At 37.5% G+C, this 27,500-nt stretch overlaps 1 protein-coding gene across 1 annotated transcript in view; it reads left to right on the top strand.

The window, feature by feature from the left end:
* LOC138023675 (dedicator of cytokinesis protein 7-like) overlaps nt 1-27,500 on the top strand; it is a 160,054-nt gene that overhangs the window by 126,100 nt on the left and 6,454 nt on the right. Inside the window, exons 30-47 of the mRNA XM_068870717.1 lie at nt 237-436; nt 790-877; nt 1,616-1,712; nt 2,715-2,849; nt 4,405-4,557; nt 5,609-5,671; nt 5,870-5,965; nt 6,106-6,174; nt 6,475-6,518; nt 7,124-7,187; nt 8,115-8,288; nt 9,837-10,055; nt 10,763-10,897; nt 11,739-11,919; nt 15,805-15,950; nt 21,248-21,391; nt 24,038-24,162; nt 24,750-24,905. Coding sequence (XP_068726818.1) covers nt 237-436; nt 790-877; nt 1,616-1,712; nt 2,715-2,849; nt 4,405-4,557; nt 5,609-5,671; nt 5,870-5,965; nt 6,106-6,174; nt 6,475-6,518; nt 7,124-7,187; nt 8,115-8,288; nt 9,837-10,055; nt 10,763-10,897; nt 11,739-11,919; nt 15,805-15,950; nt 21,248-21,391; nt 24,038-24,162; nt 24,750-24,905 — 2,289 coding nt within the window. The remainder of the gene's footprint in view (nt 1-236; nt 437-789; nt 878-1,615; nt 1,713-2,714; nt 2,850-4,404; nt 4,558-5,608; nt 5,672-5,869; nt 5,966-6,105; nt 6,175-6,474; nt 6,519-7,123; nt 7,188-8,114; nt 8,289-9,836; nt 10,056-10,762; nt 10,898-11,738; nt 11,920-15,804; nt 15,951-21,247; nt 21,392-24,037; nt 24,163-24,749; nt 24,906-27,500) is intronic.

Here is a 27,500-nt window from a genome sequence, read left to right as displayed (position 1 = left end):
GGCGATATGGACCATTAATTTTGAGGGGTCACCCAGACTTTCGTGCCAGCAATGGCCCTTTGGCTCACAGATTCACACATTGAATTATTTTGTAAGGTTATTGTTGGATGCATAACTGTAATTGGACGTTTTGGACATTTTGCGGTCCTTGGTTTAATTTCTGATTATTATTCTAAAAATGGCTTAGCACTCTTCTCCTTAACATAAAGTACATGTATTTGCATTTACCTTTATAGACTGGGCTTACTGCTCGATGTTCTTCGTTTATGCATCACTCTGTTTGAGTACAGTGGCAAGGTTCAAAAGTCTTCACATTATCCTACAGCACCAAGGCCAAAAGCACAGCAAGAGATGAAAGCTAAACTAGAAGAGATGATGCTGGGAAACAAAGGAGCAGCTAAAGAAATGATGCAGCGTCATAGCAGACTGATGCTGGGTAAGAGAGATATAATCACAACAGAGACAGACAATCAGTTGAACCAATCAGAGCTTTTATACAGTATATGTACAGTTAAGGCTTGCTTGTGTTTATTTTTGCCTTTTTTAGACCCATGCCACTCACAGCTTAGTCCAAATGTCAACTAACTTTGTGAAACGAGTGTGACACATAAAATGATCAAATATGCTCACTTTTGGTGGAGAGAATAGTCATATTAACAGAAATGTTGAAATTTAGATCCTCCTTTACATTAGAAAGACTCCACTTTGTAGCATACCATTGCAGTTTTCCCTTGAACAGAGAGAAACTGAAATGATATCACTACAGAGTTGTTTGTGTTATTAAAATAGAGAAAGGCCAGTCACCAGGCATGGAATCAAGATTAAGATGGCGTAAAGATCAAACGCAATGGAGACAGGCAACTGAGCAACAGGACAGGTTTGTGGGATCTGATGCATCAATAGCAGTCTTCAGATTTGAGTACAAGTCGAAGAACCTAATCTAAGGCTAAATGGTCCAGATCACTTACCAGAATTAAACTTTTTTTCATATTTACCATAGTTGGAGAATGCTAGAGAATAGGTTAGCAGATAATCGAGTGAAGCATGTGAAATGACTTTGAAAATTCTTTGCTATCTTATATCGCCTACTCTTTACTAAATCTGAAGGTTGGTAGTCATTGCTCTTGTCAAGGTAGAAGAGACATGAACATCAGGTTTGAAGAACATGGCCCTTGCCCCAAGGTTTTGTCATCTTAACAGAGCAGAAGTTCTCAATGCTTATACATGTACCAGAGGAAACGGTGTTTTTCCTGTGCCATGTAAGAGATCGTACCATGAAGAAGTTGCTGTTGTTTGTGTAAAAAGCAAGACAGCTATGTCACCTCATTGACCCTGTCCATGAGATTTAACATTATGAAATGGTAAATTGCAAACTGCTTCATGTCATAAAAGCATGAATTTTATTCTTCTAACTTCTCTCTTTGAGGAGATGCTAGATAACAGATTGATAACAGGTGAGAAATGGGCGAAAATCAAACAAGACTCTTTGATCTTTAAAGCTAAAGCAAATGTCAGTCTGATGTTTGCCATCTGCTGTCAAAGGGATGCATAAAAAACTCTGTTTCATAGTGACATTCCTCTTTTTCTTACATCTGCCTTATCCTCGCTATTACAGACTTCGACCGGAGGCAGAAGTCAATGCACAAATTGAGGGTTCTCTGGCAGCTGAAGTGAACTCAATTGTTCTCGACTCACTGGAACACTTGGTTCAGGTTGGACTTACATATACTTTACATATACAAATACTTTGTATAATTCACTACCTTCTTATTGTTTTCTGTACGTATAACAGTTTACTGCATGAATGATAGAGAATATTAGTCATTAGTAAAATTCAACTAGTGGTCTATTATCAATGCTGCATTCTGATTGGTTGAGCTACTAGTAGGCTATTTGTTATAGCCCACTTGTAGCGAAAAGCGCCAGCTTTGAAAACCAAAACAACAATTAAAGTCTAGCTTTAACTAGCGAAAGATGTTTTGTCTCGATATTTTTTTGACCAACTAGTTGGATTTTACTAAAACAATTATTTCTCTCGCCCTCATGGCCTCTGAGTCAATAGCCCATTCGGCCTTTGGCCTCATGGGCTATTGACTCCGAGCCCATTCGGGCTCAAGGAATAATTGTTAATTATTAAAAGCTGGATCATTGGATAATGCAATTGGAGAGTTTTGATTGGCTAAGCCATCATGGGTTATGAGCCATTATGCCACGATCTACAACACGGCAAGCACATGCGTGATTTTTTGGGCCTTTTTATTCTTATTGTAGTCTAGTTTTCTCTATTTTGGGGGCGTTTTTAATAAAACAATTATTCCACTCGTGCTTGTTGGATATGAGATGATTATAGCCAACTCGACGCTACCCACCTCTTTGGCTATCTATCATCTCATATCCAACGCGCGCTCATGGAATAATTGTTAATTTTACTGAATCTGAGGAACATTATGTCATTAGATATGGAGAGCCGAGGAGGGTAACAGTTAAATTGTACTGGGATTTATTGGAGTATTCATTTCACCTCAATACAGCATCTCTGTCACGAAGGAAGGAAGTATTAAAGAATTTCACAATAATAGTGAAATAAGTAAGCCTAAAGTGATCGAAAATGGCGCTCCATAAAACGCTTCTTTTTAAAGGAATTGATTGTTCGTACTAACTTAAGATTATCATCAGTTATGTTATTTTTATGAACATTTTGTGCTCATCTGTAGACTGTGGCAACCTCAGACTCTTTGCGTGTGGTTCTTAGTGGAATACTGAGAGTGCTGCTACATTGTCTCAACTGCAATCAAAGTGAGAGAGTGCTGCAAAACATGTTTTCTACACAAAGATCAATTGTATACAAAGTAAGCATTTGAGAACAATGTGCGTGTTCTTATGGAAGACCGTGTGATGCATTCACATATCTTTTATGTTTTTGTGGATGGTGTCTAGTAGGCTAAGTGATGGGAAATGGTTTACGATCCATAGGCGAATCTTGGTGTCACTGTTAAAGGTAATCCATAAACAATTTCGCTCTCTAAGGGCAATGTGAGAATTATGCACAAATTAACTCCAATATTTAAAAGAACTAGTCCTACTTAGCTCTTTGGCTTTGACAGTCAGTGGAAGGTTTATTAGCAAAGACTGAAAAAATCTAGTAGGTACCAGAAGAGCTACTGAACCTATTCAAAATTTCTGATTTTTAGAGCGACATTGTTCAAAGATAAAATAAGAAAAAATAAGATTGGAGAAGGACAATTTTGAAAAAAAAGTAATTGAAAAAGGAGGCGTAAACGTTAGAAGAGTCGATTTATACCACTTTTTACATGCAAAAACCGTAACAAAGCTTCGTTCATTTTGTCGGCCTCTAGCTATATACGGGAAGATTTGATTTTGAAGTCAATAAAAATATCGAAGAAGGTGATTATACATGTCTTTAAATCCTTTCATTCTTTCAGTTCTCCACTTATTCCTGCTCATGGCCAAAAGCAGTCGCTTTGAAAAATATAAACAGCATGGCCTGGTTGTTTGAAAGCTGATTAACTTAATCCAGGATTAGTGTAAACGTTTCTTTCATATTTTCAACGTTTTTGTGAAAATTTCTTTCCTTATTTTTGTTTTTCAAGATCAACTTCTTCTAATGTGAAGTTTTGCCGAAAATCAGAGTTGAACAGCATTTGGGAATACAGAAATACAGTAAACTCCTTGGTTAACTTTTAATCTAGAATAAATTGGCTTTTGAACAACCGGTCCCAGACCTGCATATTTGTGGTGATCTAGTGCATTGATCAAGCGAGAGGTATTATTGGTCGAGTCACATGATACAGTTCTAGAAAATGGATTTGTAGCTGGGACTGGTTCAATCCAAGAAAGGAATGTGGTTCCAATGTGTGGGGCAGTTTCTTTGGGGGGAGCGTTGTGTTACGTCGCAAGAAACAGCTGCAAAGGAGACTAGACTCAGATATCTACATATAGAACGTGAGCCAGCGATACACTTAAGCGGTACTTTCGGTACGTTATGTAACAAATCGCAAAAAAGCGATTTTCACATCAAATTAATAATTTCTTAAGAGAGCTTTGACACCAAGTTGTCTTGTCTTTGCTCTTGCCTCAACACCACAGTCTGTTTTGAAGTTCACCCTTCAGGCAAAATGCTGTCGCCCAGTGGTGGGCTTACATGTTTATGACTTAAGAATCTCTTGTTAATTGATCACCTCTATCTAAAATAGTCACTCCTCGCATATGAATTATCTTGTAAACTACTAAAGCGTCACTGTCAACTGGGTAGATCGATCTGACTATTGCACATTTAGCTTTCTGTTAAGGCAATATCTTTCTGTCATTACACCAGTCGTTTGTGTTGTAATTATAGAACAGTTACTGTTCTCCCTAACTTAAGCCAATCATTTATCTTTGTAGTTTCCAGAGTTACTATTTGAAGATGACACAGAGCTATGTGCAGACCTGTGCTCCAGGCTTCTCAACCACTGCAGCTCAGCCATCATCAGTATTCGGGCTCAAGCCAGCGCATCTCTTTATCTCTTGATGAGACAGAACTTTGAAATTGGAAATGTAGGTTTGCTGTCAATTATAGACTTGGGTGGTGCCTGTCTGAGGATTGTTGGTACTTTTAATTATTTGTACTAAGCAAGAGGAGACTAGGACATGAAACTAGGCTCCAATGGTGACAACAATTATTGTCCTTCTTAGCTTTGTATCCTGTATAGCTGGGTAGCCTGCATCCTGTACATGTCCAATTGGTATCCTGAACAGGTCAAGTTTTGGCCTTTCTACAGCCTCTCTTGGTTTTTTGTATTATAGCTTAATTTATCCATACTTAATTTACTGCGTTTCTGTGTGGGAATTGACCTATAATTCTAACTTAAAAAGAATAGTTACTTTCCAGAAAAAAGCAATTAAAATTGTTGCTAAAGTCCCCTTTGATTCCCATACAGATCCTATTTTTCGAAATCTCTAAGTTTTAAAGGTTTACTTCCGAATTCATTTAATGACATGTTTACACTGGCTAATTATATTCATCCTTATAATACTAGAAACTCATCCAATTGCAATTTTTATATTCCATTAGTTCCAACTAATATACGAAATTTTTCAATCCGCTTCCAAGGCCCTAAATTTTTCAATTCTCTTGACAGTCAAATTAAGTCATCTGGATCTACCGCTCAGTTTTGCAAAAACCTCAAAAGATTCCTTCTTTATCGTTAGTAGCATCAAATTCTTCGAAGTATTTATGCTTTTGTATTTTTGTGGATACATTTGTGTGTGTGTGTGCACTCTTTCATCCTTTTTAATAATATATTTTATTACGTCCCAGTGTTATCTTAAACTTAATTTCCTAGTCTAATTTTAGGAAGCCCATAGCTCCATAAGCTCGTATAGTTTCTTTATGGGCTTCCTCGCCTTTTTTACAATTTTTTGTATTTTCTTTAATAAATCGGATACATTATATGTAATCATGGCAAAATAAAACCTTGAAACCTTGAAAAGCTTTGTCGTGTTTTACATGGAATCTGCTTGTTATTCTGAAATGAATTATTATCATCTTGATATAGTTGTATCATCCTTCACCTTTAACCATGTGTTTTAAATGGTATTTTTTTAGAATTTTGCTCGAGTCAAGATGCAAGTTACAATGTCCCTGTCCACCCTTGTTGGAACTTCACATGTCAGTGAATTTCTTTTTCTTTGTGTCATAAAAGTATTATGAACGAGCTGCTGTGCTGTATTTTTGTTGTTATTGAATAGTTTTGGTTGGTTGGTTTGCTTACCAAAAATTTAAATGTCCAAATATACCTAAGGTGAGTTGGGTTGTCCCTTGCTGTTGACGATCAGTCCTTCCGGATACTGTTTTTTTTTCCTCTAGACATTCAGTGAAGATCATTTGCGTCGGTCCTTGAAGACCATTATAACTTATGCTGAATCAGATCAGGAGCTAAGAACAAGCACTTTCCCAGATCAGGTACACAGAACAAAGAAAATTGAAATTGACCACAGGCTGGAAATATGCTTTTCTTAAATTCAGTTTTAGTTAAATGTATTGTCCTTTCCCATCTCATACCACCAGAGACATGATTTCACAATCTCCAAATTTCGTTTCAGGTTAGAGAACTGGTGTTCAATTTGCACATGATTTTGTCGGACACAGTTAAAATGAAAGAATATCAAGAGGTATTTTTAATTAGCCTTCATTACAATGTGACTTCAGGACAAGCTTTTAATGTGATTAGCAACGTCTGTCATCTAGCTGGGTGGTGCCAAGTACTTTTGTCATCGTCTTAAACATTTCATGTAATGAAGCCTTCAACATCAAGTTACCGGTATTATGGATTATAACTAATGCAGTGTACCAAAGTGGTTGAGGGCACTGCTGCATCTGTTTTTATTAGATAAAAAGCTTTATTTATCCTGCAGAATTAAATAATACTATGATTGGAACTGAGTGCTTGTTTTGCTTCAATTGTTGTCCAGGATCCAGAAATGTTGGTTGATCTAATGTACAGGATTGCTAAAGGGTAAGTAAGCTAGTAGTACAAGTTTTGAATCCCATGGTCAAGCAATTCAAAGAAGGTTTTTTTGAGTACGGTTTTAAGTGATACTAAGAAATCATCTCATGTATATTTCTCAGGTGTCTTTTTCCTCTTGTTTTTATCTCAATTAAAGTGCTACTTTGATCAAAAATGTCACTCCTTCTTTCTTTACATTTCCAAAGTCTGTTTGTTTGTCACTAATTTTTTTTTGGTATCTGGTAGTCCGCTGTTACTAACTTCTAAAATCTTGAGAGAACTGGGCTGAAGAAAAAAATTACGTCAAACACTTTGTAATTGCCTTATCAGGCACTTTGTGTGTACTCAACTAGTTTAGCATGCAGCACTCATGCTGCATTCTTAAATCGAATGAGTCTTTCACATTATTCATTCCTTGAACCAACTATCTGGGACTTGCAGGTCAGTTTTGAGTGTGAGTAATAGCGGACCATAGAATCTAAGAACTGTACTCAAAGTAAGATGAATTTTTTGTCAGTTGGCTTTCAAGGGAAAAACTTCTCAAAATTTGAAACAGAAAGAAAAATTAAGTTTAGATTCTAGTGGCACATAACTACCTTGCCTTTACCTTGCAGATATCAAAACTCACCTGATTTAAGACTGACGTGGCTGACCAATATGGCTGCCAAGCATGGCGAGGTAATTTGAAGCAAGATAAGAAGTTCTTTAACTAAAGTTAAGTCACATGGTGATATTCCGCTCTCCTCTTCAAAGATATAAACAACTGTGTTTCACCGTAACCTAAGAATAACATTACCCCTATTTCCAGCAATAAGTGTCAGCTACAGGCTTGTAGCTGGAATTACGTGGCATACCTTGATGATTGGATATCAGAGTTCTGCTTGCATCTAATTACGTGCGTTCTTGGTCATAAGTGGCCCTCATGCTTTATTAATAGTCCAGGGCTCGGTTGTTCTAAAGCCGATTAACTTAATCCAGGATTAGCGTAAACTTTTGTTTCATGTTTTCAACTTTTTGGTGAAAGTTTCTTTTGCTTATTTTTGTTTTTCAAGATTTACTTCTTGTAATGTAAAGTTTTGCTGAATATCAGTGTTGAACATCATTTGGGAATAGAGAAATGAACTCCTTAGTTAATTTTTAATCTGGGATTAGCATTAATAGGCTTTTGAACTTTCGGGCCTAGTTTCAGAATTCACCAAAACCACTGGATTAAAAAAAATACAAAAACAAAGTAACTTACAGGGTATTGGGTGAGCCCTGAACTGAAAGAAATTTTTACAGAGTACGGCAGCAAAGTGTTCAGTTGTTCACTGGGTGCTAAAATTCTGTGTAGATGCATCTTATACATCATCCAGTGATCTTTTAATAAGGCTTGCAATAGTCCCTGTAAAGGGTGGTGCATCACTGTGTCTTTGATCAAAAAAAGCATTCCTTACAAAGCTCAAGAGGCAGCGAAGTTATAATTTGAATATTGGTTAATGATTTGAAACTAGGAAGTGTTGCTTTTCAGTCACTTTGATATAATTATCCAAGTGTATAAATGAGTCGCTTTGGCCTCATTTGCCAATGTGTGTGTGATTAATTTGCTGTTAATTTGTTTTTTAGCTGAATAACCATGTAGAAGCAGCCATGTGTCTGGTTCATACAGCTGGCTTAGTGTCTGAATATCTCAGCATGTTGGAAGACAAGCCAGAGCTACCAATTGGATGTGTTTCCTTTGAGAAAATTACACCCAATGTTCTGGAGGAGAGTGCTATCTCAGATGATGTTGTCTCACCTGTGAGCACTATGTTATTGTTTTATGTAACATATCTTTGAGGATTTAAGCTTTAAAATCTGACAGTGACTTTTGCTGTTGGAGCAGATTTCAGTTGAAACAAGATTAGGCTCGATCTTCCTTCAGTGGCTATAATAATGATGGTTCTTTCGTGTACACAACACTGACATTAATGTAGTTTTTGGATTGTAAAGGGTAATACTTGCTCCTGTTTTTATAATTGTCATTAATTGCTATAATACAGTATGCATTGAACGTAGAGCTTCAGCAAGTCATTTTTTGAAAATCCTGCTATTTTTAATGCAAAAGAACTGCATTATTACAGCCCAATTCACCAAATAACCACTGGCGTCTCTTCTTGTGATACTTTCATTAGATTCAAGTAACTTCACTGTCTCAAACGTCTGTTATAACTCTCATTCTGTGCAGTAAAGGGGAAAGGGAATACTTCAGTTGTTGCTACTGAAAAAAGAAAGCAATTTAAAAATCCTCTCCTCCTGGCTTTATATTACTCTCTTTTAGTACTTGCTTGATACATCTGGCTAACAGGCAAGAAATTAGCTGAAATGGAGTCCGAGTGGGTGTAATTGAGTTTGAGCAAACAGATTAAATCTCTTTTCAGTACTTTTTCTTTTACCATAAATGGCCACGGCTGACTGAAAGAACAATGTCCAAGTAAGAATGGATGCAGAGTGACGAGAAGATATATTAGAGTATATCTTACTCATTTTTAGGACTTCTTGGGAGTTATTGTATCATTAACTGAAATCATGCTATGTCATCCAATTGGGCTTAAATACCTTTTTAAATTCTTTTTTTCCTTTCCTTTCTTGTGGCAACCAGAAAAAAAGTAAAGAGGGCCCCAGATACTTAGACCTCGAAAGTTGGTAAAACAAACTGAATCAATGCTTTCCTCCGTGAAATGGTTTGTCTTGTAGTATAAAGGGGCCTTACCACGTAAAAAAGCTTATTGTAACTGCAAAATAAAATATGTTAAGATTTTCAATCATGGCAGTCATGGGAGTTACATATAAACATATAAGTTTGAATTGGATTTGAACCCATGACCTCTTTCGATACCATCATGGCAGTGCTCTACAAACGTAGCTATGAAGTCAACTTCGAGCTGGGGCCCGTTTCTCGAAAGTCCCGAAAAGCCATTTTTGAAACTGCGAACTGATTGTTTTGGAAAGCCGATCTTTTAACATGTTTTCAAGGTAGCTAAAGAAATGTGACTGTGAAGTTTGAGGACTTAAGGCCTCTTCATTGTCGAAATACTAAGGGAATTGTGACTCCTGGAAATGGCCCGTAAAGTTTCGGGAATTTCGAGAAATGGGCGCCTGGCCACTTTTTAAATTTGTAATAAATATTCAAGTTATTTTACTTTTGCATATGTTACAAAAAATCCCAATGGTTCCTTCCTTCCAGTTGGGTTTCTTTCTTTCTTCCTTTCAGTCATTGCCATGCATACCTAACCAATAAGCTTGAAGGTTTAAATGTTACCGTGTGTAGATATATGCTCCATTTTAATTTTACTTCATCTTTTTTAGGATGAAGAAGGCATTTGCACTGGCAAATATTTCTGTGAAAATGGCTTGGTAGCACTGCTTGAGAAGGCTGCTAGCACTTTCTCTCGTGCTCAGTTGTTTGAGTGTGTAAACGAAGTATACAAATTGCTTATACCTATACTAGAAGGCAGACGTGACTACAAGAAACTAACTCAGGCTCACCAAAATCTGTCAGACGCTTTTGGCAAGATTATACAAACGGTAAGCTAGGATTCTCATTGTTTATCTGTGTAGTGGCTGGTAGTTACATTCAAACTTCCCCTTTGGCAAGCCCCAGTCAGACTTTTTCATTTTGTTAGCTTTGATTACGAAACTTTCCCATCGCCCAAGGTATATGGCCATTCAAGTGCCACAGCATCAATCAATTCAGTAATCTATTGCCCCCTCCACTAATGTACATAATGATTGTTTGCTGAAAAGTAGAAGCAATTAACCAAACGTTTATTCAAATATTGCAATAATCAAGCCATGTTGAAATATTTTTTTAATAATGCAAAGGAAACATTTGGTTAGTCAGTCAAAGGCAAACTAACTTGAGCACTTCCGATTGCTGGTGCACCTGGGGGCGCCTAAAAATAGAAACCACTTAAGCTTGTACACTGTAAGTCTTTATTTTATCTCCAGAATCCTGAGGCCATAAAAAAATTATTATTGTTTTACGGTGAAGCCTGATTCATCAAAATTAAGCCATATTGAAATGCACTTTATCATTGAGTGAGATTAATAATTCTCCATAGACTGGGTTTAAAAAGCATCAATAGATGATCTTCATGTATATCATGCAGAAGCTGATCATTGCACTCAATTGAAGTTAGATTCTTAGCAACCTCCATAACTTGCCTCCAGCTGAAGTCAAAATTATCTAATTTTTGCATTACTTTAAATGGTTCAATTTTCTGTTATGACAGGAAGGAAAGCGCATGTTGGGAACATATTTCAGAGTTGGATTTTATGGATCAAAATTTGGTGACTTGGATGGTGAAGAATATATTTACAAAGAGCCAGCGATTACAAAGCTACCAGAGGTTTCACATCGATTACAGGTATCCATGAATGAAAGACAAAAGCAAACAAATCGAAACTACCATCCTGGACACTCATTGTACCAGTCATCTCCCTCCCACTCAATGTTGATATTTTGCAATATTTAGGTCATCTGACAACATTCATGATCTTTACAGTGGAGTATGAGTATGGCTACCATTTTTCGGAGGATACACATTTGAGTGAAAGAGTCGATCTTTTCACAGTGCACTCGCCCTGGGTACCATTTTTTAGCGGTACTCAATGAAAGGTAGTTTAATTTGTTTGGATTATATGCAGTTGCACTTTTTGTGACGACCTAAAAAGCTAAAAGCGTGCATTTCACGCAAAAAATCCCAGTCCATATTTAGACAAATAAGGCCGTGAGCAACCACACCCACTAAGTGCTTTATTAGTTCAAGTTTATGTTTCTTTGGCGGTGGTGAACATGCATATATCCATTTTTAGTGCAGTGAAACTGAAGAGAAGTTTCAGTTATAGTTTCTCTCTGCCAAAGTAGGCCTTCACTGCAGTTCATAGTTTGAGTGGCAGCTTCACCAATGGGTCTGTGGTTTAAGAGTAGACTCAACCACTCATTTGTTTCTTTTGACGAGAAACTTCATACCACACTTTCTCTCACCACGTTTGCATCCAATTTAAGGTAACACGGTTTTGGACCTTAAATCCCATCCAGTGGTCTTGTGAACCTTCACGGCTTTGAACTTTAGTGTAATTAACCTCTATTTCACCAATTTGGATTAAACATTTGAACATTCAGGCGGTGGTTTCTCCTCCTCCTTTGCCCCGTAAAATCATAGTGTGTGTGTGTTGAAGCAATGACTTCACATTATGTTTTGGCAGGCTTTTTACGGCCAAAAGTTTGGTGCTGATGTTGTTGAAGTCCTAAAAGATTCCAATGCTGTTGAGCAAGACAAGCTTGATCCTGATAAGGCCTACATCCAACTGACATTTGTTGATCCTTACTTTGATGAATACGAACTGAAGGACCGCATTACATACTTTGACAGGAATTTCAATATAAGTGAGTAGCAGGGTTTGAAAATGTTAGAAACAGAACAGATCTGTGTCGTGGGTTCTTACTTTGGAGGAAAAAAGAGGACTTTTCAAATTGAGTTGAACTGAAATGAAACGAAGAGTATACTGGCAACCACCTGCTAGTACACAGGTTTAATACCAGACTTCTAAACCGGTGATGAACCTCAAGAATAGGTCGGATGTTCCACCTCTAAGTTACAGAATGCCAATGGAGGCAAGGTCGTTAAAGTAAGCTAGGGTGAAATGTCAGATAGTGGCCGATTAACAAATCCCAATTATAGTTTAGGGGATTAGTTTATCTGTTACTTTACATGTGAAGTTGCATAAAAGCCAATAAGAGGTTTTCATTGTATTTATCCCTGTTTAAAGGCACCTTACTTTAAACGACTCAGCCATGGTCTTTGCAAAACAGTAAGACTGAAGAGAACATTGTTTTGTGACAACTTTATTTTCATCAGAGAATATACATAGTTTACAATTAAATGTATGGTTAATCTTTTGCTATTTGTTAAAAAGACATCATAATTTGTGAAGGAAATGCCTAGAGCCATAAAGAATCCCGAGGTTTTCAAGTTAGTCTCTAGACTTTTTTATGTAACAAACAAAACACGAGTACACCACACATTCATAGGAAAGGAAGGAAGGAAGTAGGGAGTACATGTAGGGTAGAGGATAGAGAAAGCAAGAGAGAGTGAGATAACGGCCAAAGTGTAGAGCATAAAGAACACACGTGCATACAGACTAAGAAAGATAGGATCCCACCAATCTTACCTAGGATCCCAGGTCAGTCCCAAGTGGGATCCCGCTTGTCTTGTTGGTGTGAATGGGGTGTAAGTTGTTGAGGGGAAAGATGACGACTAAATATTAAAAATATTCCAATATTTCTTGATATTGTTGAACTAATCGTAACCATTACAATTTTCTCAAATTTGATTGGTGCATTAACTGCTTATTTTTCACTAATTATTGTGTAGGGTTGTAATCGGACATTTGGCTATAATCAGACAGTTACGTCAGCCAATCACATTAAGTGCACTCAACTTACTCCACCTATCACAGAATTTATCAACCATAGCGACAACCACCTACCCAACCAAACTGGGGATTTTCCAAACTGGCGAATTTGTAACGTTAGACAGTGAAAAAGGATTGCATTTGTTTTCTCGGAAATTGTTGTGGTTATGATCAGTTGGTAACAGGGCTTTGTGCATGTCATCTAATTCGGTCTGTAATCATATTCGTGATAAAAGAAATCAGCCTCCCGCTGCGCGGTTGTCTGTTTTTGTTAATTACTCATGATTACAGACTGAATTGGACTTCACTCAGTCCTATCACCATTATAAATAAGACAAATATGATACTTCCAATTATTTTATCATCTTTTATTATTGGTACCCTGTTTATTTGTCAACATGATATTTAACAGTAAATCTAATTATTTTGTTTTGCACAGATTTAATTAGTATGAAGTTTGTGTTCTTTTTTATTGAGAGCTTATTTTTGTCACACCAATTCTTGACCTTCTTCAATTCCTGGTTCATGTTAGATTCAAGTTCTTTCAAATTCTTAGATTAAGCAAAAACACTATCATTTATGTGCAGTAGGAATAGCAATGGACCTATGGTACTTTCCTTTGGAATTCCACAGACAACTGTTCACTTAGTGGACAAAGTATTTTCCATGGACACATACACTGTATTGTTGCCTATTATCTTAAATAACTGGTGAACCATTTGAGTGGGATTCCTCTTACAGTATGCCTTATTTCCGAAGTTTACTTAGTAGTAGTTTATGATTTACCATGTTGAACGCTTTTGCAATGTCAAGAAAAATGCCATACATGTAGAAATTGTTATCTATTGATTTTCTAAAGTGTTCTGTAATTTTCTGTGATGGCTCCCATGTAAAAAGGACGGGGGTGCTAGTGGTACCTTTTAGGGGGTAAAAAAGCAGTTTTGGTACCTCTTAGGGTGTTCAGCCTCGAAAGGTCTACAGCGGGAGGTTTAGCAGTACCTTGTAGGGTATTGAACCAAAAAATTGTGACAGGAGACATTTGACAAGTCACTTTGCTTTTTTATCTTTGTCCTTTAAAACCCATGATTTGGTACTTCTTAGGGGGAAAACATTGTCTTGTGACACTCACAAGGCAGGATCTTGGTACCTCTTAGGAGTTCTTTTCAAAATTTCCGACGAGCACCTGTCCTTTTTATATGGGAGTTCCCTTCCCCCCCCCCCCCCCCAGGTTTTCTGTTCTGTAGTGTTCCTATGCTTTTTCGTATTTCTCATCCATTTTGCCTAACTGCTTTGAGTGAATCCGAAATAAAACTGTTGTTTAAGGGACGAAAACTTTATAAGTGCTGATTTGCTCAGTTTTATGAGAACCCTTATGAAGGTGTTCGTGGGAGGAGTTTGTTTGCACAGCAAGAGATTTCTTTCTTTCTGAGATTAAGTTGTTTAACAAAACTGACAAAACCGTTGGGAAGGTGAACACATTTGATGTCTTCTTTGCTTCTCCGATTCAAAACTGAACCGTTTTAGTGGGAAATTGTTGTGTTACCTTCCAACATTGAATAGGGGGAGGGGGGCTATAGAAGAGAAGGAGAAATTATTTCTTTTGCACTTTAACAGAAGCGGGCTGAAATGCAGCTTTGGTGTGGTTCATTTACATAACCCTCCCTACTACTTTTGTCTATCATTGTAGCCTGACATTCACCCAACATATTTTTTCATTTCACGATTATTTTTCTCGTACTATGGTTTTTGTCCAGTTACTCCACATTTTTATTTTTTGTTTTTTTTGCACGAAGCAAAACATGAGCATGTGTTTTGGTGCTTTTGTGCTAGACATTGAGAGAAAAACAAATTCACTGTAGACATGAAAAGTACTCTTGTAGAGCTCTTTAAAACCTTGATATTTTTAGTAGAATTTGATAGCCAGCTCTTTAAACTTTTACGCTTCAAATAATAAGTTAAGCCATTTCTGGTTTTGACTGGGTGCATTAGATGTAGATCGGAAACTAATGCAATATTGCCATGAAACAATTGGATATGGTGAAAGTGATTGACGGCACAGAAAAATGAAACGGATGAGTTTTAAAAAAGTTTAACTGTAGACATGTTAATAAACTAGCTCTGATGACATATCCACATGTTGCATAGAAAAAAACCTGTCTTCTCCAGGCCTGACACAATTCGCCAGCCAAATGGCTTATGGCCAACAGTAGCCTCTGCCTCAGTAAATAATGACTTACACTAAAAAAGACCTAAAGGGTGCTTTTCCCTCATTTATGCAAAATTTACTCATAAGATTTTTCGCAGGATTTGCTTACTCAAACTAGAAATAACAGCTGCTATCAACACATGGATTTTTGACTTTTCCCAAGTTTTTTTCTGTTAAATTTCAGATTTTTTTTAAATAGACATTTCATTAGAAGTCGGAACTATTTAATTCTAAATTGGCATAATCTAATGAGTAGATTGCAAGACATTTGGTGAAACAGCTGTTGGTCTCAAAAGTTTGAATGAATGCTCATGTGAAGCATTTTGCTCGGTTTTAATTCACTTCAAAAGCACCACAATGTTTATGCAGTGGAAGCAAATTTACACCACATTTCCAAGACCATCGTGGGAAGGAGAAAATAATTTTTCACCTTCGATTAAGACCTGCCCTGGCCTTTAATGAATACCGTTGACTATGGAGAAAGTGTGTTCAACCGCCTTAAACAGGACTATTATACCTAAAAGATTTTTTTACATATTTTGTGGGGGGTGGTAGATGGCTGATAAAGTGATTACTATTGTTGAGTCGATCTGCTTGTGCAACCAATGGCATCCTGCTGTTCTTAACTGAAGGGTGTTGATTTGTTACTAGGGAGATTTATGTATGTGACACCCTTCACGCCGAGTGGCAAAGCCCATGGCGAGCTTGTGACACAGTACAAAAGGAAGACAATCCTGACAGCTGCCAACTCGTTCCCTTATGTCAAGACAAGAATAAATGTTGTGCACCGTGAACAGGTCAGTTTGTGTCAAGGCAAGAAAGAGATTAACTTTGGCAACAACATAATAGTTGTCTTTTTTTTTCTCTCATAAAAAGAAACAGAATGGTTCTTGCAAAGGTTCCTTGGAGCAAATGTTTGGAGGGTGTGGCTACCACTTTCTTGCTGGTTGTTGGCCAAAATCGGTGCATTCAGAAAAATTTCAGCTATAGCACAATAACATGACAGTTACTCTAATTTTAAAGCGAAAGATCATCATGACTTTACTGGAGATAGACGAAACTTGCAATTATTGGAATCTGAGATGGCTTGAAATCTAAGTGGTAGAGAAGTGTCCAGTGCAATTGCGCGGTCATGGACTCTTGTCACCTTCAAGCTTGTCTTTTTGTTCTTTTAGGCTTCTTTAATTAATAGACCAATTTCGATATATTAAAATTCAGTCGAAAACAAAAGATATCATCTCGAGGCTCTGGGAATAAATGTAAGGGTTTTTATGAGTTTATTCCCCAGAGCCTCGCGATGATGCCTTTTGTTTTAGACTGAATTTTAATATGTCGAAATTGGTCTATTGCTGTGATCTTTTTCCCAAAATGTCATTCCACATCTGTAGTTAACATATGTATTATGGTTTTGATGTATTCTCACTTTCCGAAAAGTGTTCTGTTCCTTGTGATAACAGAATAGTTGTTTAAAGTACTGTTAAACCTAATCAGATTCGGTGTACTCCTTTTGCGGAATAGTCCCAAAAGAGTGCTTACTCAGGGTGAGACAAAATTCCAAGCATCAACTTGTTCTTTTGGTAAGCTGTAATTTTACCTTACTAGCCCAAGTCTCTGAGGAGCTAATCGCATTTTTTTCTTATTCATGACGATAATGGAATCTATTTAATGTGCAAAAATTATTTGATTTCCCTCCAACCTTTATTAACGTGGGCAGACACGAGTGGTCATGTTGCAGCAACAAAAAGGTGTCTAGTACACACTGAGGCGACATGCATTAGGGTCGTGTAGCAGGGACATGTAGCAGGGACAAAATCACGACATGTTCACACACATGAAAATGTTGTAAGTACATTTCCTAGGGATATGTTGCAGCAACATGTCCCCTCGTGTGAACTGGTACTTTTATAAATATAACAGTATGAACTGACACTTTTATAATTATAAAAGTATAAGTTCACATGAGGGACATGTCGCTGCAACATATTCCTAGGTCATGTGCCTGCAACAATTTTCATATGTGTACACATGTTGTGAAGAGCATTTGGAAGGACACAATGTACGTGTTAAAACGTTTAGTTTTAAACATGTAGATTGTTTTTAACAGTTTATTTTTCTGCTAATTTGACACTCTCACGCTAATATTTTATTCAAACGCTGTTAACGCAGGCTACAAACTAGCAGTATTCTGAATCACAAGGGGGCAAAAATTACTGAAAGATTTCTCAATGAATACAAGGATATCATCCTAAAATCGAGAAGAAGGTATTAAATGGTATCAAACAGTTTGCAAGATAGGAATTTACGAATTGGCCGACATAATATTTTCCAATGGAAAAATGGATTTTTGAAAAAAACAATGGAACTCAAAGAGTGGACTTTTTTGAGAGCTCACTAGCCCGGGCAATCGGACAGCCTTTTGTCCCGCCCTGTTATTAAATATATAGATGTAAGCGAAAGTTTCTCTTAACATGTTATATCTGCATCCTCTCCTAATCCAGTCAAATTCGAGGTTGCAATAACACTTGTAATAAGCAAACCTCAAACACAAAACACTAACATGCCCTAAGCAACTCTGTGGTCGGGAAGAAGGACACACATTTTTGGCTTACATAAACACTTACGTTAGTATCAGCCAGCCAAACAAAGAGAATTAGCCGCCTTACCAATCCTGTAAAATGTGCATGGATGTCCCTCTCTTCAAGAACCAACTTACAGTGTAATTTCGTGAGTTATGATTTTTTGTTCCTATACAGTTTCCCCAGATAGTGCCCCAGTGTTAAATACACTTGCCACTTAAATAAAATTCATCATCATGGCAGTATTTTAGCTTCTGGATGCCCAGACCTACATGTGCTGGTTGGGCAGCAAACAGTAACAATCAACACGAAGACTTCAAATCCTATGCAAAAATCTAATACAATATACAAATTTAATGATGAAATAACGTTTCCAAAAGGACGTAAAAGCAGCAATTTTGTAACAATCTTGATTTTTAATTTTTTCCGTGTTGTTGCTTGATCTATGACAACAAAGCATTGACTCGAACAAAGTGCCCGACACCCAGGTGACTCCTGTAAATGCTTAAAAATAAAAAACAAAGAGCCGATTTTGAACAAAGAAAACACTAGCTTGATATTAAAGCTGTTGTCACAAAAACGCTGAATGGTTCTGCGAATCTGCTTTTGTGCAATAGCAGAACACAGAAACAATTAAAAATGAAGGACGCATTGCACATTCATTGGGAGAAACCCTCCCTAAATCATCAATTGTTTCATGTAAATCTTAATCTCTCTTTGTAATCAGTTGTTGTATCACACCATTGTTATTCTAATTTTCCGCTATATACTGTACATCATTGTTATTCCATCCACAAACTGATGATGGCACAGGAGTTGCCGAAACATGTCTTTTTTTCAAATTTAAAAGTCTTGTTCTCTTCATTAAGAATAATAAAATAACAGGCAATATATCTGCACACATGTATCTCTAAAAAATATGAAATTCTAAAAATATACGAAAATAGAATACAGTCTAAATACTAAGAAAATTCCGAAAATTAATTTTCAATTATCAACTTGAATGTTGCTTAGCCTAAGATCTTGAATGAGCATGCAAGGTTGAGCAAGCTAGTAATTATTGACTTCTGCATTCGTGATGCTATTGTTTTGCTGTTGTCACCAACTAGCTGCTTAAGTGCTTGGCTAAGGTCTGGGGTGATTACCTTGTAAGGATGTCTATGATGATGTTGCAGCTCCCAACAGAGTGGCTCGTACTTGGATGTCTTCACTACCATATTTGCCTCTCTATTTTCCACCCAAGGGCAACTCAAATCAATCATTGACACCATCTTGCTCATAACAGTTTTGATATCAAATCTGTTAAAAGCAAACAATTTTATAAACTTTTGTTATCCAAAAAAGCTGAGTTGTCAAATGTGGCAAATAGGTTAATTGCTGATTTTGATGTTGAAGATATCTCTTGCCTCACAAGGTTGTGAGTGAAACCTATGAATGGATCTTTCAGTACCGATTGTTGAATTTCATATTGTCTACCAATGTTAAGCTTTTAAAAATTTGGTTTTTTGCCTGATAAATGTACCTTTTGTAATTTAAATGAAGAGCGTCTGTATCAATTTTTCTTTGAATCCTCTCACATGCAGGCTTTTTGGGAATGCTTGGTTGATTGGTGGACAGATGTCACTGATGAAAATTTAACGTTGACACTCAAATATTAAATTATATGCTGATTCTAAGTAGATTGTGTATCTGGGAATGGAGGAGGTCAAACTGTTCTCTAAACTTGTTGTATAAAACTGAAGTTAAAAAAGAGACAGAAAGATATATTGCTGTTAAAAATGGGACTCTTTAATGAATGTAATAGAAGATGGGGCCTTTTCCTACACTAGGAAGCACAAGGATGACTCGCTATGGTCACTCTGTAAAATAATTAGGCGTTTACCCAAGTAATTGCCGTCTTGTGTGTGTAGTGGGCGTGAGCATGATTTTTGGTAGCGTAACCTTTTACTTTTTATTGATGTAACTGATTACAATATTGTCAATAAAGGTTAGGAAAAAAAAGTTGCCCTCTCATTCTTATACACTGGTTTACGTTGTACTTTCTAGATAGTTTGTACCATACTAGTGCACAAAGCACTATTTTATTTATTTATTTATTTATTTATGTTATTTACTTTTTTATTTTTAAATTTATGATCATCAACACTCCTACACTAAGTCAAGCTGTTTCAAGTTGATTAATATGATTCCCACATGTTGCTTAAAAGAAAAGAAACCCTAGAGTTGTGAAAGACTCAGCCTTGTCCAAGTTTGCATATAGGTGGTTGCCCTGCTCCATAACATTTTCATCACTACAGACCAGATGAAGAGATGGTTTCAACAATGTAAAACGTACAATGTATTTCAAAGGACCTTCCATGGAAAAAAATTAATGCAAATTGTTACGTGCTGGAATAGCGTAGAGATGTCTGGGAACAAGACATAAGTGAAAATATCTCCCGAGTACGGTATGAGACACGCAACAAAAGTGTGACAACTAGCAGTTACCCTTTTAACTATTATTTATTAAGAATTAGTTATATATACACTGTTACATTACTTAGGTTAAAGATTAAGGCAAGCAGTTCGTAAAGCAGGCTTACTGTCTCTCATGGCCATACATGTACTGATCTTGATTAACTTTGAACTCCAAGTTGATAACTCCCCTTGATAAGCCTAGGTGCTTTTGGGGCAAACAATTACTAATATGTTTAAATAAAAAAAAAAAACTCCAAGTTCCACCGTCTAGACACAACAATGCTTGAGTTTCTTGATTCACTGGATTCTTTCCACTGACTTGATTTTCTGTGTACACAAACTCTTACGGAGGACTTCATAATGAATTATTTATCTTCCCTTTTTGCCTATCATCTCTTTCTTCTCTCCGGATATAGCAAGGTCAAAGGTTACAGCTCTGCCATAGTTATCACAGTCAGATTAAAGCCTCCTCGCAGTACAGTTGTATAGCATCCATTGCATAAGTTCAATCACAGCAAGCCACGAGGGTAAGCCCTCGGCAAATAAGGAGAGTCCTTTCTATTACTTAGGAGCCTGCTTTTGTACTTTTACTCTAGAAAGTTCTGTTGCTATTTATAATATATTAGAAGGTTTACTTTTTATGGAAACTGCTGAGTTACCTCAGAGGAATTTCTGGAATGTTACAGATTGTAAGATAATTCTAGAAAAGTCTGGAATTGTATGAGGGATAAACTAAAAGTAATTCTCATCCTCGTAACAAAATAAACTCTACAACCTGAAGAAAGTAATCCTTTTGGAAGGAAACAACATGACTGCTATTTTCAAGACCTATTAAAATTGATGTGATACCACTGAAGATGGTGGCATCCCATTGGTGATCATGCAACAACTTGAATCCAGTTCGTCAAAATGACATGACAGATTTAATACTGATGTTGCAATCTGAATGTCAATTTGATGATACAAGTTTTTGGATATGTTTATCAATGGGTTAACTTTACTCACAGCCTTCTTTTTGTTCTTAAAGCCATTTTTAAATTTTTTTGTTTGATGCATTGTAGATGGTGCTTAGTCCTATTGAAGTTGCTATTGAAGATATGGAATTGCGAACCAAAGAGCTTGTGAGTGCAGTGCGACAGGAGCCGCCTGATCCTAAAATGCTACAAATGGTGTTACAGGGATCAATTGGTGCCACAGTTAATCAGGTCAGACTCGAGGCCTCACATCCATATGATATGTAAAGTCCCTATGATGCTTATTTGCCTTTTGTTAATTCCATCTTTAACAGTCGTAGTAACTCTTGGTAACTAAAACCACTTCATAGAAGTCTGGACAGTTCTGCCTCAAAATTCACTCACTTAATCTTCAAGCCTGTCTTGTATGTCGTTTCTTTACCTTAATACTCTAGGACAATGGAGTCTCGGAGGAGACTTAAACGTGATTCACTGGCCCATATAGGGAACTACTGCATCCTCAGCCTTTTGGCTGAGGACTCAGTTTATTCGCTAAGTAAGGGACTCGGGTATAACTTGACTTGTTAAGTTCTCAATCTCGGATATTGAGTATCTGTTGTTTTTATTGGCTCACTCTATCTCGGTTATCAGCTCATGTACTGGATGACTATGTATTGTTACGGTAACTAAATTTGCGGTAACTTCAAATTTGGGGGTCCTCTGGATCCCTTTTTGAAAATTTTGGGGGTCCAGCTAATTAAAATTCAAGAATTAATATGCGATCTATTGCCTCTTAATTGCTGCTGCAGTACCCTTTCAGATTTCTAATTGCACAAAAATAAAGTCTTATCCCTCCCAACGAATATGTACTTAAAACCAATCAATTTCTTTGAAACTGTTGTGCCTGTTGATTCATCGATCAAAATGTATGGGCTGTCAAAGCTCCATCGATCACATTGAAAACGTCTCAAGGAATCCGTATACTGTAGGAACTGTTGGCTCCAGTTGATAAATGATCTAGATCTCCACAGCAAAAAAAACAGAACTGAATCTTAATTTTCCATAAAAGAGCATCATTTATTTTAACTACACTTGAGGTGTAATTTAGGAACAAAAGAGTATATAAACAAATGTAAGCGATCGATACACAGTTCATCGTTGGCCTGTGCAGCCGTGACTACGCCATGGCCAATGTTAATAATCAAGCTTCTTAATACATACACGTTAATTTTAACACACTCGGAAGAAAAGTTGCATAATTTGGAAAACAGAAAAGATACGTGCAAAACAAGAACCAAGACGATGACACATGCGCGCCAGGAATCAATATCAACAGGGTCGCACAAAACAAAAATTTAACATACTTTGCCTTTGGATTCTCTGTCATTTCGCTCACAATAAGCGAACTAATGCTTGAAATTCACTTGGAAAGCATGCAACAAACTGAACTTTGACAGAAATGTTTTATTATCACTGGCGGCAGATCAAAAGTGTCACCGATTGTCTCACCTAAAAAAACAGCTCAGATCATGTCACGCAACACGTGCAAATTCAAAACTGAACTTCTGAAGCTGGGCATAATGGTTGACAAAATGAAAATATTCGACTAAAAAAATCCGAAAATAACAGCTTACCTTGAAATTTAAGGAACTTGATCATTTCTCTGTTGTGAGAAATGGGAATGTTCAATTTCCTTGTGAAATGTGCTGTTGTCACCTTTTTCGCTGGCGTTCGTAATTTGCATGAACATTTGATGTTTTTTCTGCGTCCAATTGGACCCTTTGTTCCATATTCTATGCATCCAAAAGGAAGACGATTGCGTCCCAGGATGCAATGATGCACTCTGGATACATCTCTGCTGGCAGAAAGATTATAACCTCGCTACAAAACGCAATATATTTAACTGTAAACAACGGGAGACAACTTAACTCGAGCTAGCGACTACTCTTAGTACAATCTCAGTACAATTAACTGAATACTTCTCTACGCTTATCTGACACAGGCAAATTACTGTCCTTCTCTTTGATGAAATCTCCTGAAGACTTCTTTCACAGTATTGCACTCCCCAGAAACCGACTGTAGACTTGACAGCCACTTATATAAGTATCCGAAGAGAGTCTAGAAGTTTCCAAAAGTAACTATGCACAGATATTACAATAAACTCTATTTTGAAACTTACAAGTCACAAACTATTTTGAAACTGATAAGTCACAGTTCTAGAAAATTCTTGAAACAACACATTGCATGACATTGACCTTTGCAAACTTTCCAGCTAATTCCAATCCTTGTAACACTATGACTGATTGCATCAGTTGTTTTGTAAAACCGAGACAACATGATGTCATTCTGTAATAGACCATATTCTTATTCTCGGTATTGGACTGGAACTAGCTTGCAATGGAGGCTAACGAGGGGGAATCTTTTCAAATGCAAATACTTTTTAATCTATTCCCCCGCATTAGCCTCCATTGCAAGCTAGTTCCAGTCCAGTACTGAAAATATGAATATGGTCTATTGAAACTGTTCTGAATTTGATTAGAATTTGATAAATCAGTTATTCCATTCATGCTGGTTGGATATGAGACTGGTCATAGCTTGACTATTTACCATCTCAGATCAAATGCCGCTTATTGGATAATAATTGTTAATTAATGTAAGTGCTTAATATGGGAGTCCAACTTTTAACCCTCCACTGTCCAGTTTGTATGTTCCACCGCTTAGTTATAGTGGACTTGAGGTTGGACGGCCATTAAACTAAGCTCAAGTGAGAATCGTCCTATCATATTGTTAATCTGAAAGTGTTAATCTTTGGTTTGGTAAAAACAAATATTTTGGTGTTGTTAATTTTGTGAATGAATCAATATGTAAAGTAAATCTTTTGTAACTTTGTTTTTGAAGGGTCCACTGGAGATTGCTTTGGTGTTTCTATGTCATGGTCAGGAATGTAACGAAGAAGGAGAAACACAAATGTTCACCAGACATCATCACAGACTGAGACTTTCATTTAAGGAGTTTGTCAAAAGGTTGGTAAACTGTTGTACAGAGGAAGGTCATTGCATCGAGGTCTTTGACTCAAAACTTTTAACAATCACTGGAAAGTTCTTCAGTCCCCATGGGGTCGTGGGTTCAATTCCCACCCTGGTCAGAGATTTTCTCTGTCCTTGTGTGGGCCCATTTCCATTAGTAGGGCTAACGCTCACATGGTTCATATGGGGTAGAAACCTAGCACTTCACATTACACTCTAATCAGTTAAGTCTGTGCTTTGGAATCAAATGAATTCACGTATAAATCTCATAACAAAAAGCCACACAAATATTTTTGAGAAGGAAAAAGATGTGCTTGTTTCCAAAGGCATATTCTCAACCATTACCAATGTCCAACAAGTTACAGTTCGCTCTCGCCCTAGAGCCTAGAGAACTACAACATATTTCTGTTACGTGTGTTTTTGGGTCTCAATAACAACCTGAACCAACATGTCTGCGGAAACTACCTCCACAACCATTAACTCTGCAGTCGGATTAAGTAGAGCACAGCAGGCATGGATATTGAAAAGCTGTATCTTCTAGACCACTTTTTATCTACTTGTAACTGTCTTGCTCTTTGTTTTAGATGTAGCGATGCACTGCAAAAGAACAAGCATCTGATTACTGTTGATCAACGTGCTTATCAAAAGGAACTAGAAAGGAATTACACAAAATTAACAGAACAACTTGAGCCTCTGTTAAAGAACAAGTTTGGATCCCTGCGAGGATCAATGAGACAAAAGTAATGTTGTTTTATAAATTTTGTATTACTTTTTTACCACTCTCTTATGCGAAAATGTGCATTGGATTGTATATTTGCATTATCTAACTTGATTTTGCCATCATCATCATCATCATCATTATGTGCGTCTTAAATGAGTAATGAATAAATATGTAGTTATCCACTCCCCTAGGGGCTTTTTAGGGTCAATGAACTGACCTTGTGGGGAAGTTTGAAAGTAGTTTACAAAGGTGACACCAGAACAGAATGAGTGAGAGACCACCACACTGGGGACTACATCCCCTACTCTTTTCGAACTGTGTGGGTTCTTTAACATCCCACACAAGTGATGTGAGACAGGGCCAACACTTTATCGTCCTCATCTGAGAAAACTAGAAAGTCTAACCATTTGCGGGCGCAATTACAAAGGCATTACCATCATTTCAAAAGGAAATAACTTTGCAAATTGTTTCTCTTGACAGGAACACGCCTAAAGTGGCACTTTGGCTCCCCCAATGATCGAAACAATTTCAGTATATTTACTGTCCCACACACAAGAATTTTGCAATTTCATTTACTATTTGTGGCCTTTTTGTGCAGAAGAAGCTGATGTGCCAGCAAGTGATATCCAAAGCACCTGATCAAAATATTCGGAATTGCTGGTGCCTCGTATCTGCCAAACCCACTTTGCCTTGAGAAAACTCTTAGAAATCAAACTTGATATCGTTTTCAAAAAGGAAATATCAAGGTGTCAAATGGTACTATTGATAGAAAAGAGATAAAAAACGTGTAATTACTTGCTGCAACACATGGTAGTAATACCCAAAGACAATCAGTATACCATGGAAAGATCTGTAAGTGCTGTTTTTGTCTCTGTCAAACCTGCTTTTTCTTGAAGAAACCCTCAAGATATGAACTGGAAATAAAGTAGGGAGACCCAGGACATTAGAGACATCTTTACAGTAATATTCACATGTGTAACATGAACTTCGGGGATAGTATAGACACTTACAAATAAACAAGTAAGTGAAGATAAAAATAAACTGCTATCTGATATCATTGTTGTTATTATTATTATTATTATTATTATTATTATTATTATTATTATTATTATTATTATTATTATTATGACAGTGAAAACGTATGGATGCCATATGGATCCCTATCCAGCCAACCTGGGGCGTTGACAAGACATCACTTTCAGTGTGCGGGTAATGTTCAGGGTGTGGGAGATGACGGCTCTCTTCATCTGGAGTAGAATCTCTCCTCCTCGAGCCCCGAATAGTTCCCTCATAGCCTTGTCTACCTCATTGGACCACCCTCCTAGGACATCTATGATGATGTTATACTGCCGAATGTCATATCCTGGGAACTGCTGTTTGAGTTTCCAGCATAGGAGCCATACTTGGTGATCTTCTCTTCTTGTTTTTTTCCTCTGGTCGCCATCCATGGGCAGCCTACTTCTACCGCCAAAACTCTCTTCTTCTCGTGATCTATAAATCTCGCATTCACTCTGTTTTGCCTCACTTGCTCACTTACTGCAAAGAATGGGATGTCCCAAAATGCTTGGGCCTTGGTTGACTCATAGATGGGTTTGGGAACGACCGAAGAATACCACAGTGGCACTGTATAAGAAAGCTGAAGCTCTCTAAGCATTTTCCAGAACAGACTTTGAAGGCGGCATTATGACGCGAGAGGTACTTATTCTGCCACAGAGTCTACATAGGGTGTCATTAGGTTGTTTGGTATAGGTCTTACGTATGTGATAGACCTTTGTCGGTGTTAGCTGTTCATAAAGTTCGAGCATACCCATGATGCTGTGTGTAGGCGCTGTATCCCAATTCTTCAGCCAAGCTAAGCATCCCCGCTGGTTCAGCTGGTCATCCTCCCATGTAGCTGCAAGGAGCTTTCCTTGCCCTCTCTTTTCCTTGATCAGTTTTCCGGCGCTCCAGTGCAACCTTTTTGAAGTGCCTCTTGGTCTTATCTCTGAGCACATCTGCTCCATCTGTATTGTCACAACACTTGTGGTGCGGAAAACTCAGGTCAAGGGCGATTCCCAATTCCTCTACAAACGTCTTAACCTCTTTGACGAGCGACTGATGACCTTGATGTGCTGCATTCTCTTCAAACGCCCGCACCAGGCTCTTGGTGGAGTCCTCGTTACTGTACAGCTTAATGGCCGACTTGATCTTAGTCATTTTGTACTCTTCCTCTACTGATCTCATTCCAGGTCCTCCCAGAGCCCTTGGCAGATAGACAGTCACTTTCAGCTCTAGTGGGTGCTTGCCACCACTCTCTCACACGATCTTCCGTGCTTTCCTATCGATGTCACGCAAGTCTGTCAGACACCAGTGTTGGGACTACATAAGGTACAACAGCACTGGTGTCTGACAGTGGGCTCACCAGATGAGTGAGAGTCTCTGCAGGTAGGTCTTAGTAGCACGCTGCAGAGCCAGCTCCTCTTCTTGAAGCAGCCGTTCCGGTGCGCCTAGGAACCGTTACGTTCCTGACTTGAACCCTTCAGGTACATCAACCAGAACACCGCTTCTCATGTTGAGGACATTGCACTTCTTTGGATTCCATTGCAAACCAATGTTCTCCATCACCTTTGTCATC

The sequence above is a fragment of the Montipora capricornis genome, chromosome 11, assembly GCF_036669925.1.
Source record: "Montipora capricornis isolate CH-2021 chromosome 11, ASM3666992v2, whole genome shotgun sequence".
Lineage (NCBI taxonomy): Eukaryota > Metazoa > Cnidaria > Anthozoa > Scleractinia > Acroporidae > Montipora > Montipora capricornis.
This window is presented reverse-complemented; position numbering and strand designations above follow the sequence as displayed.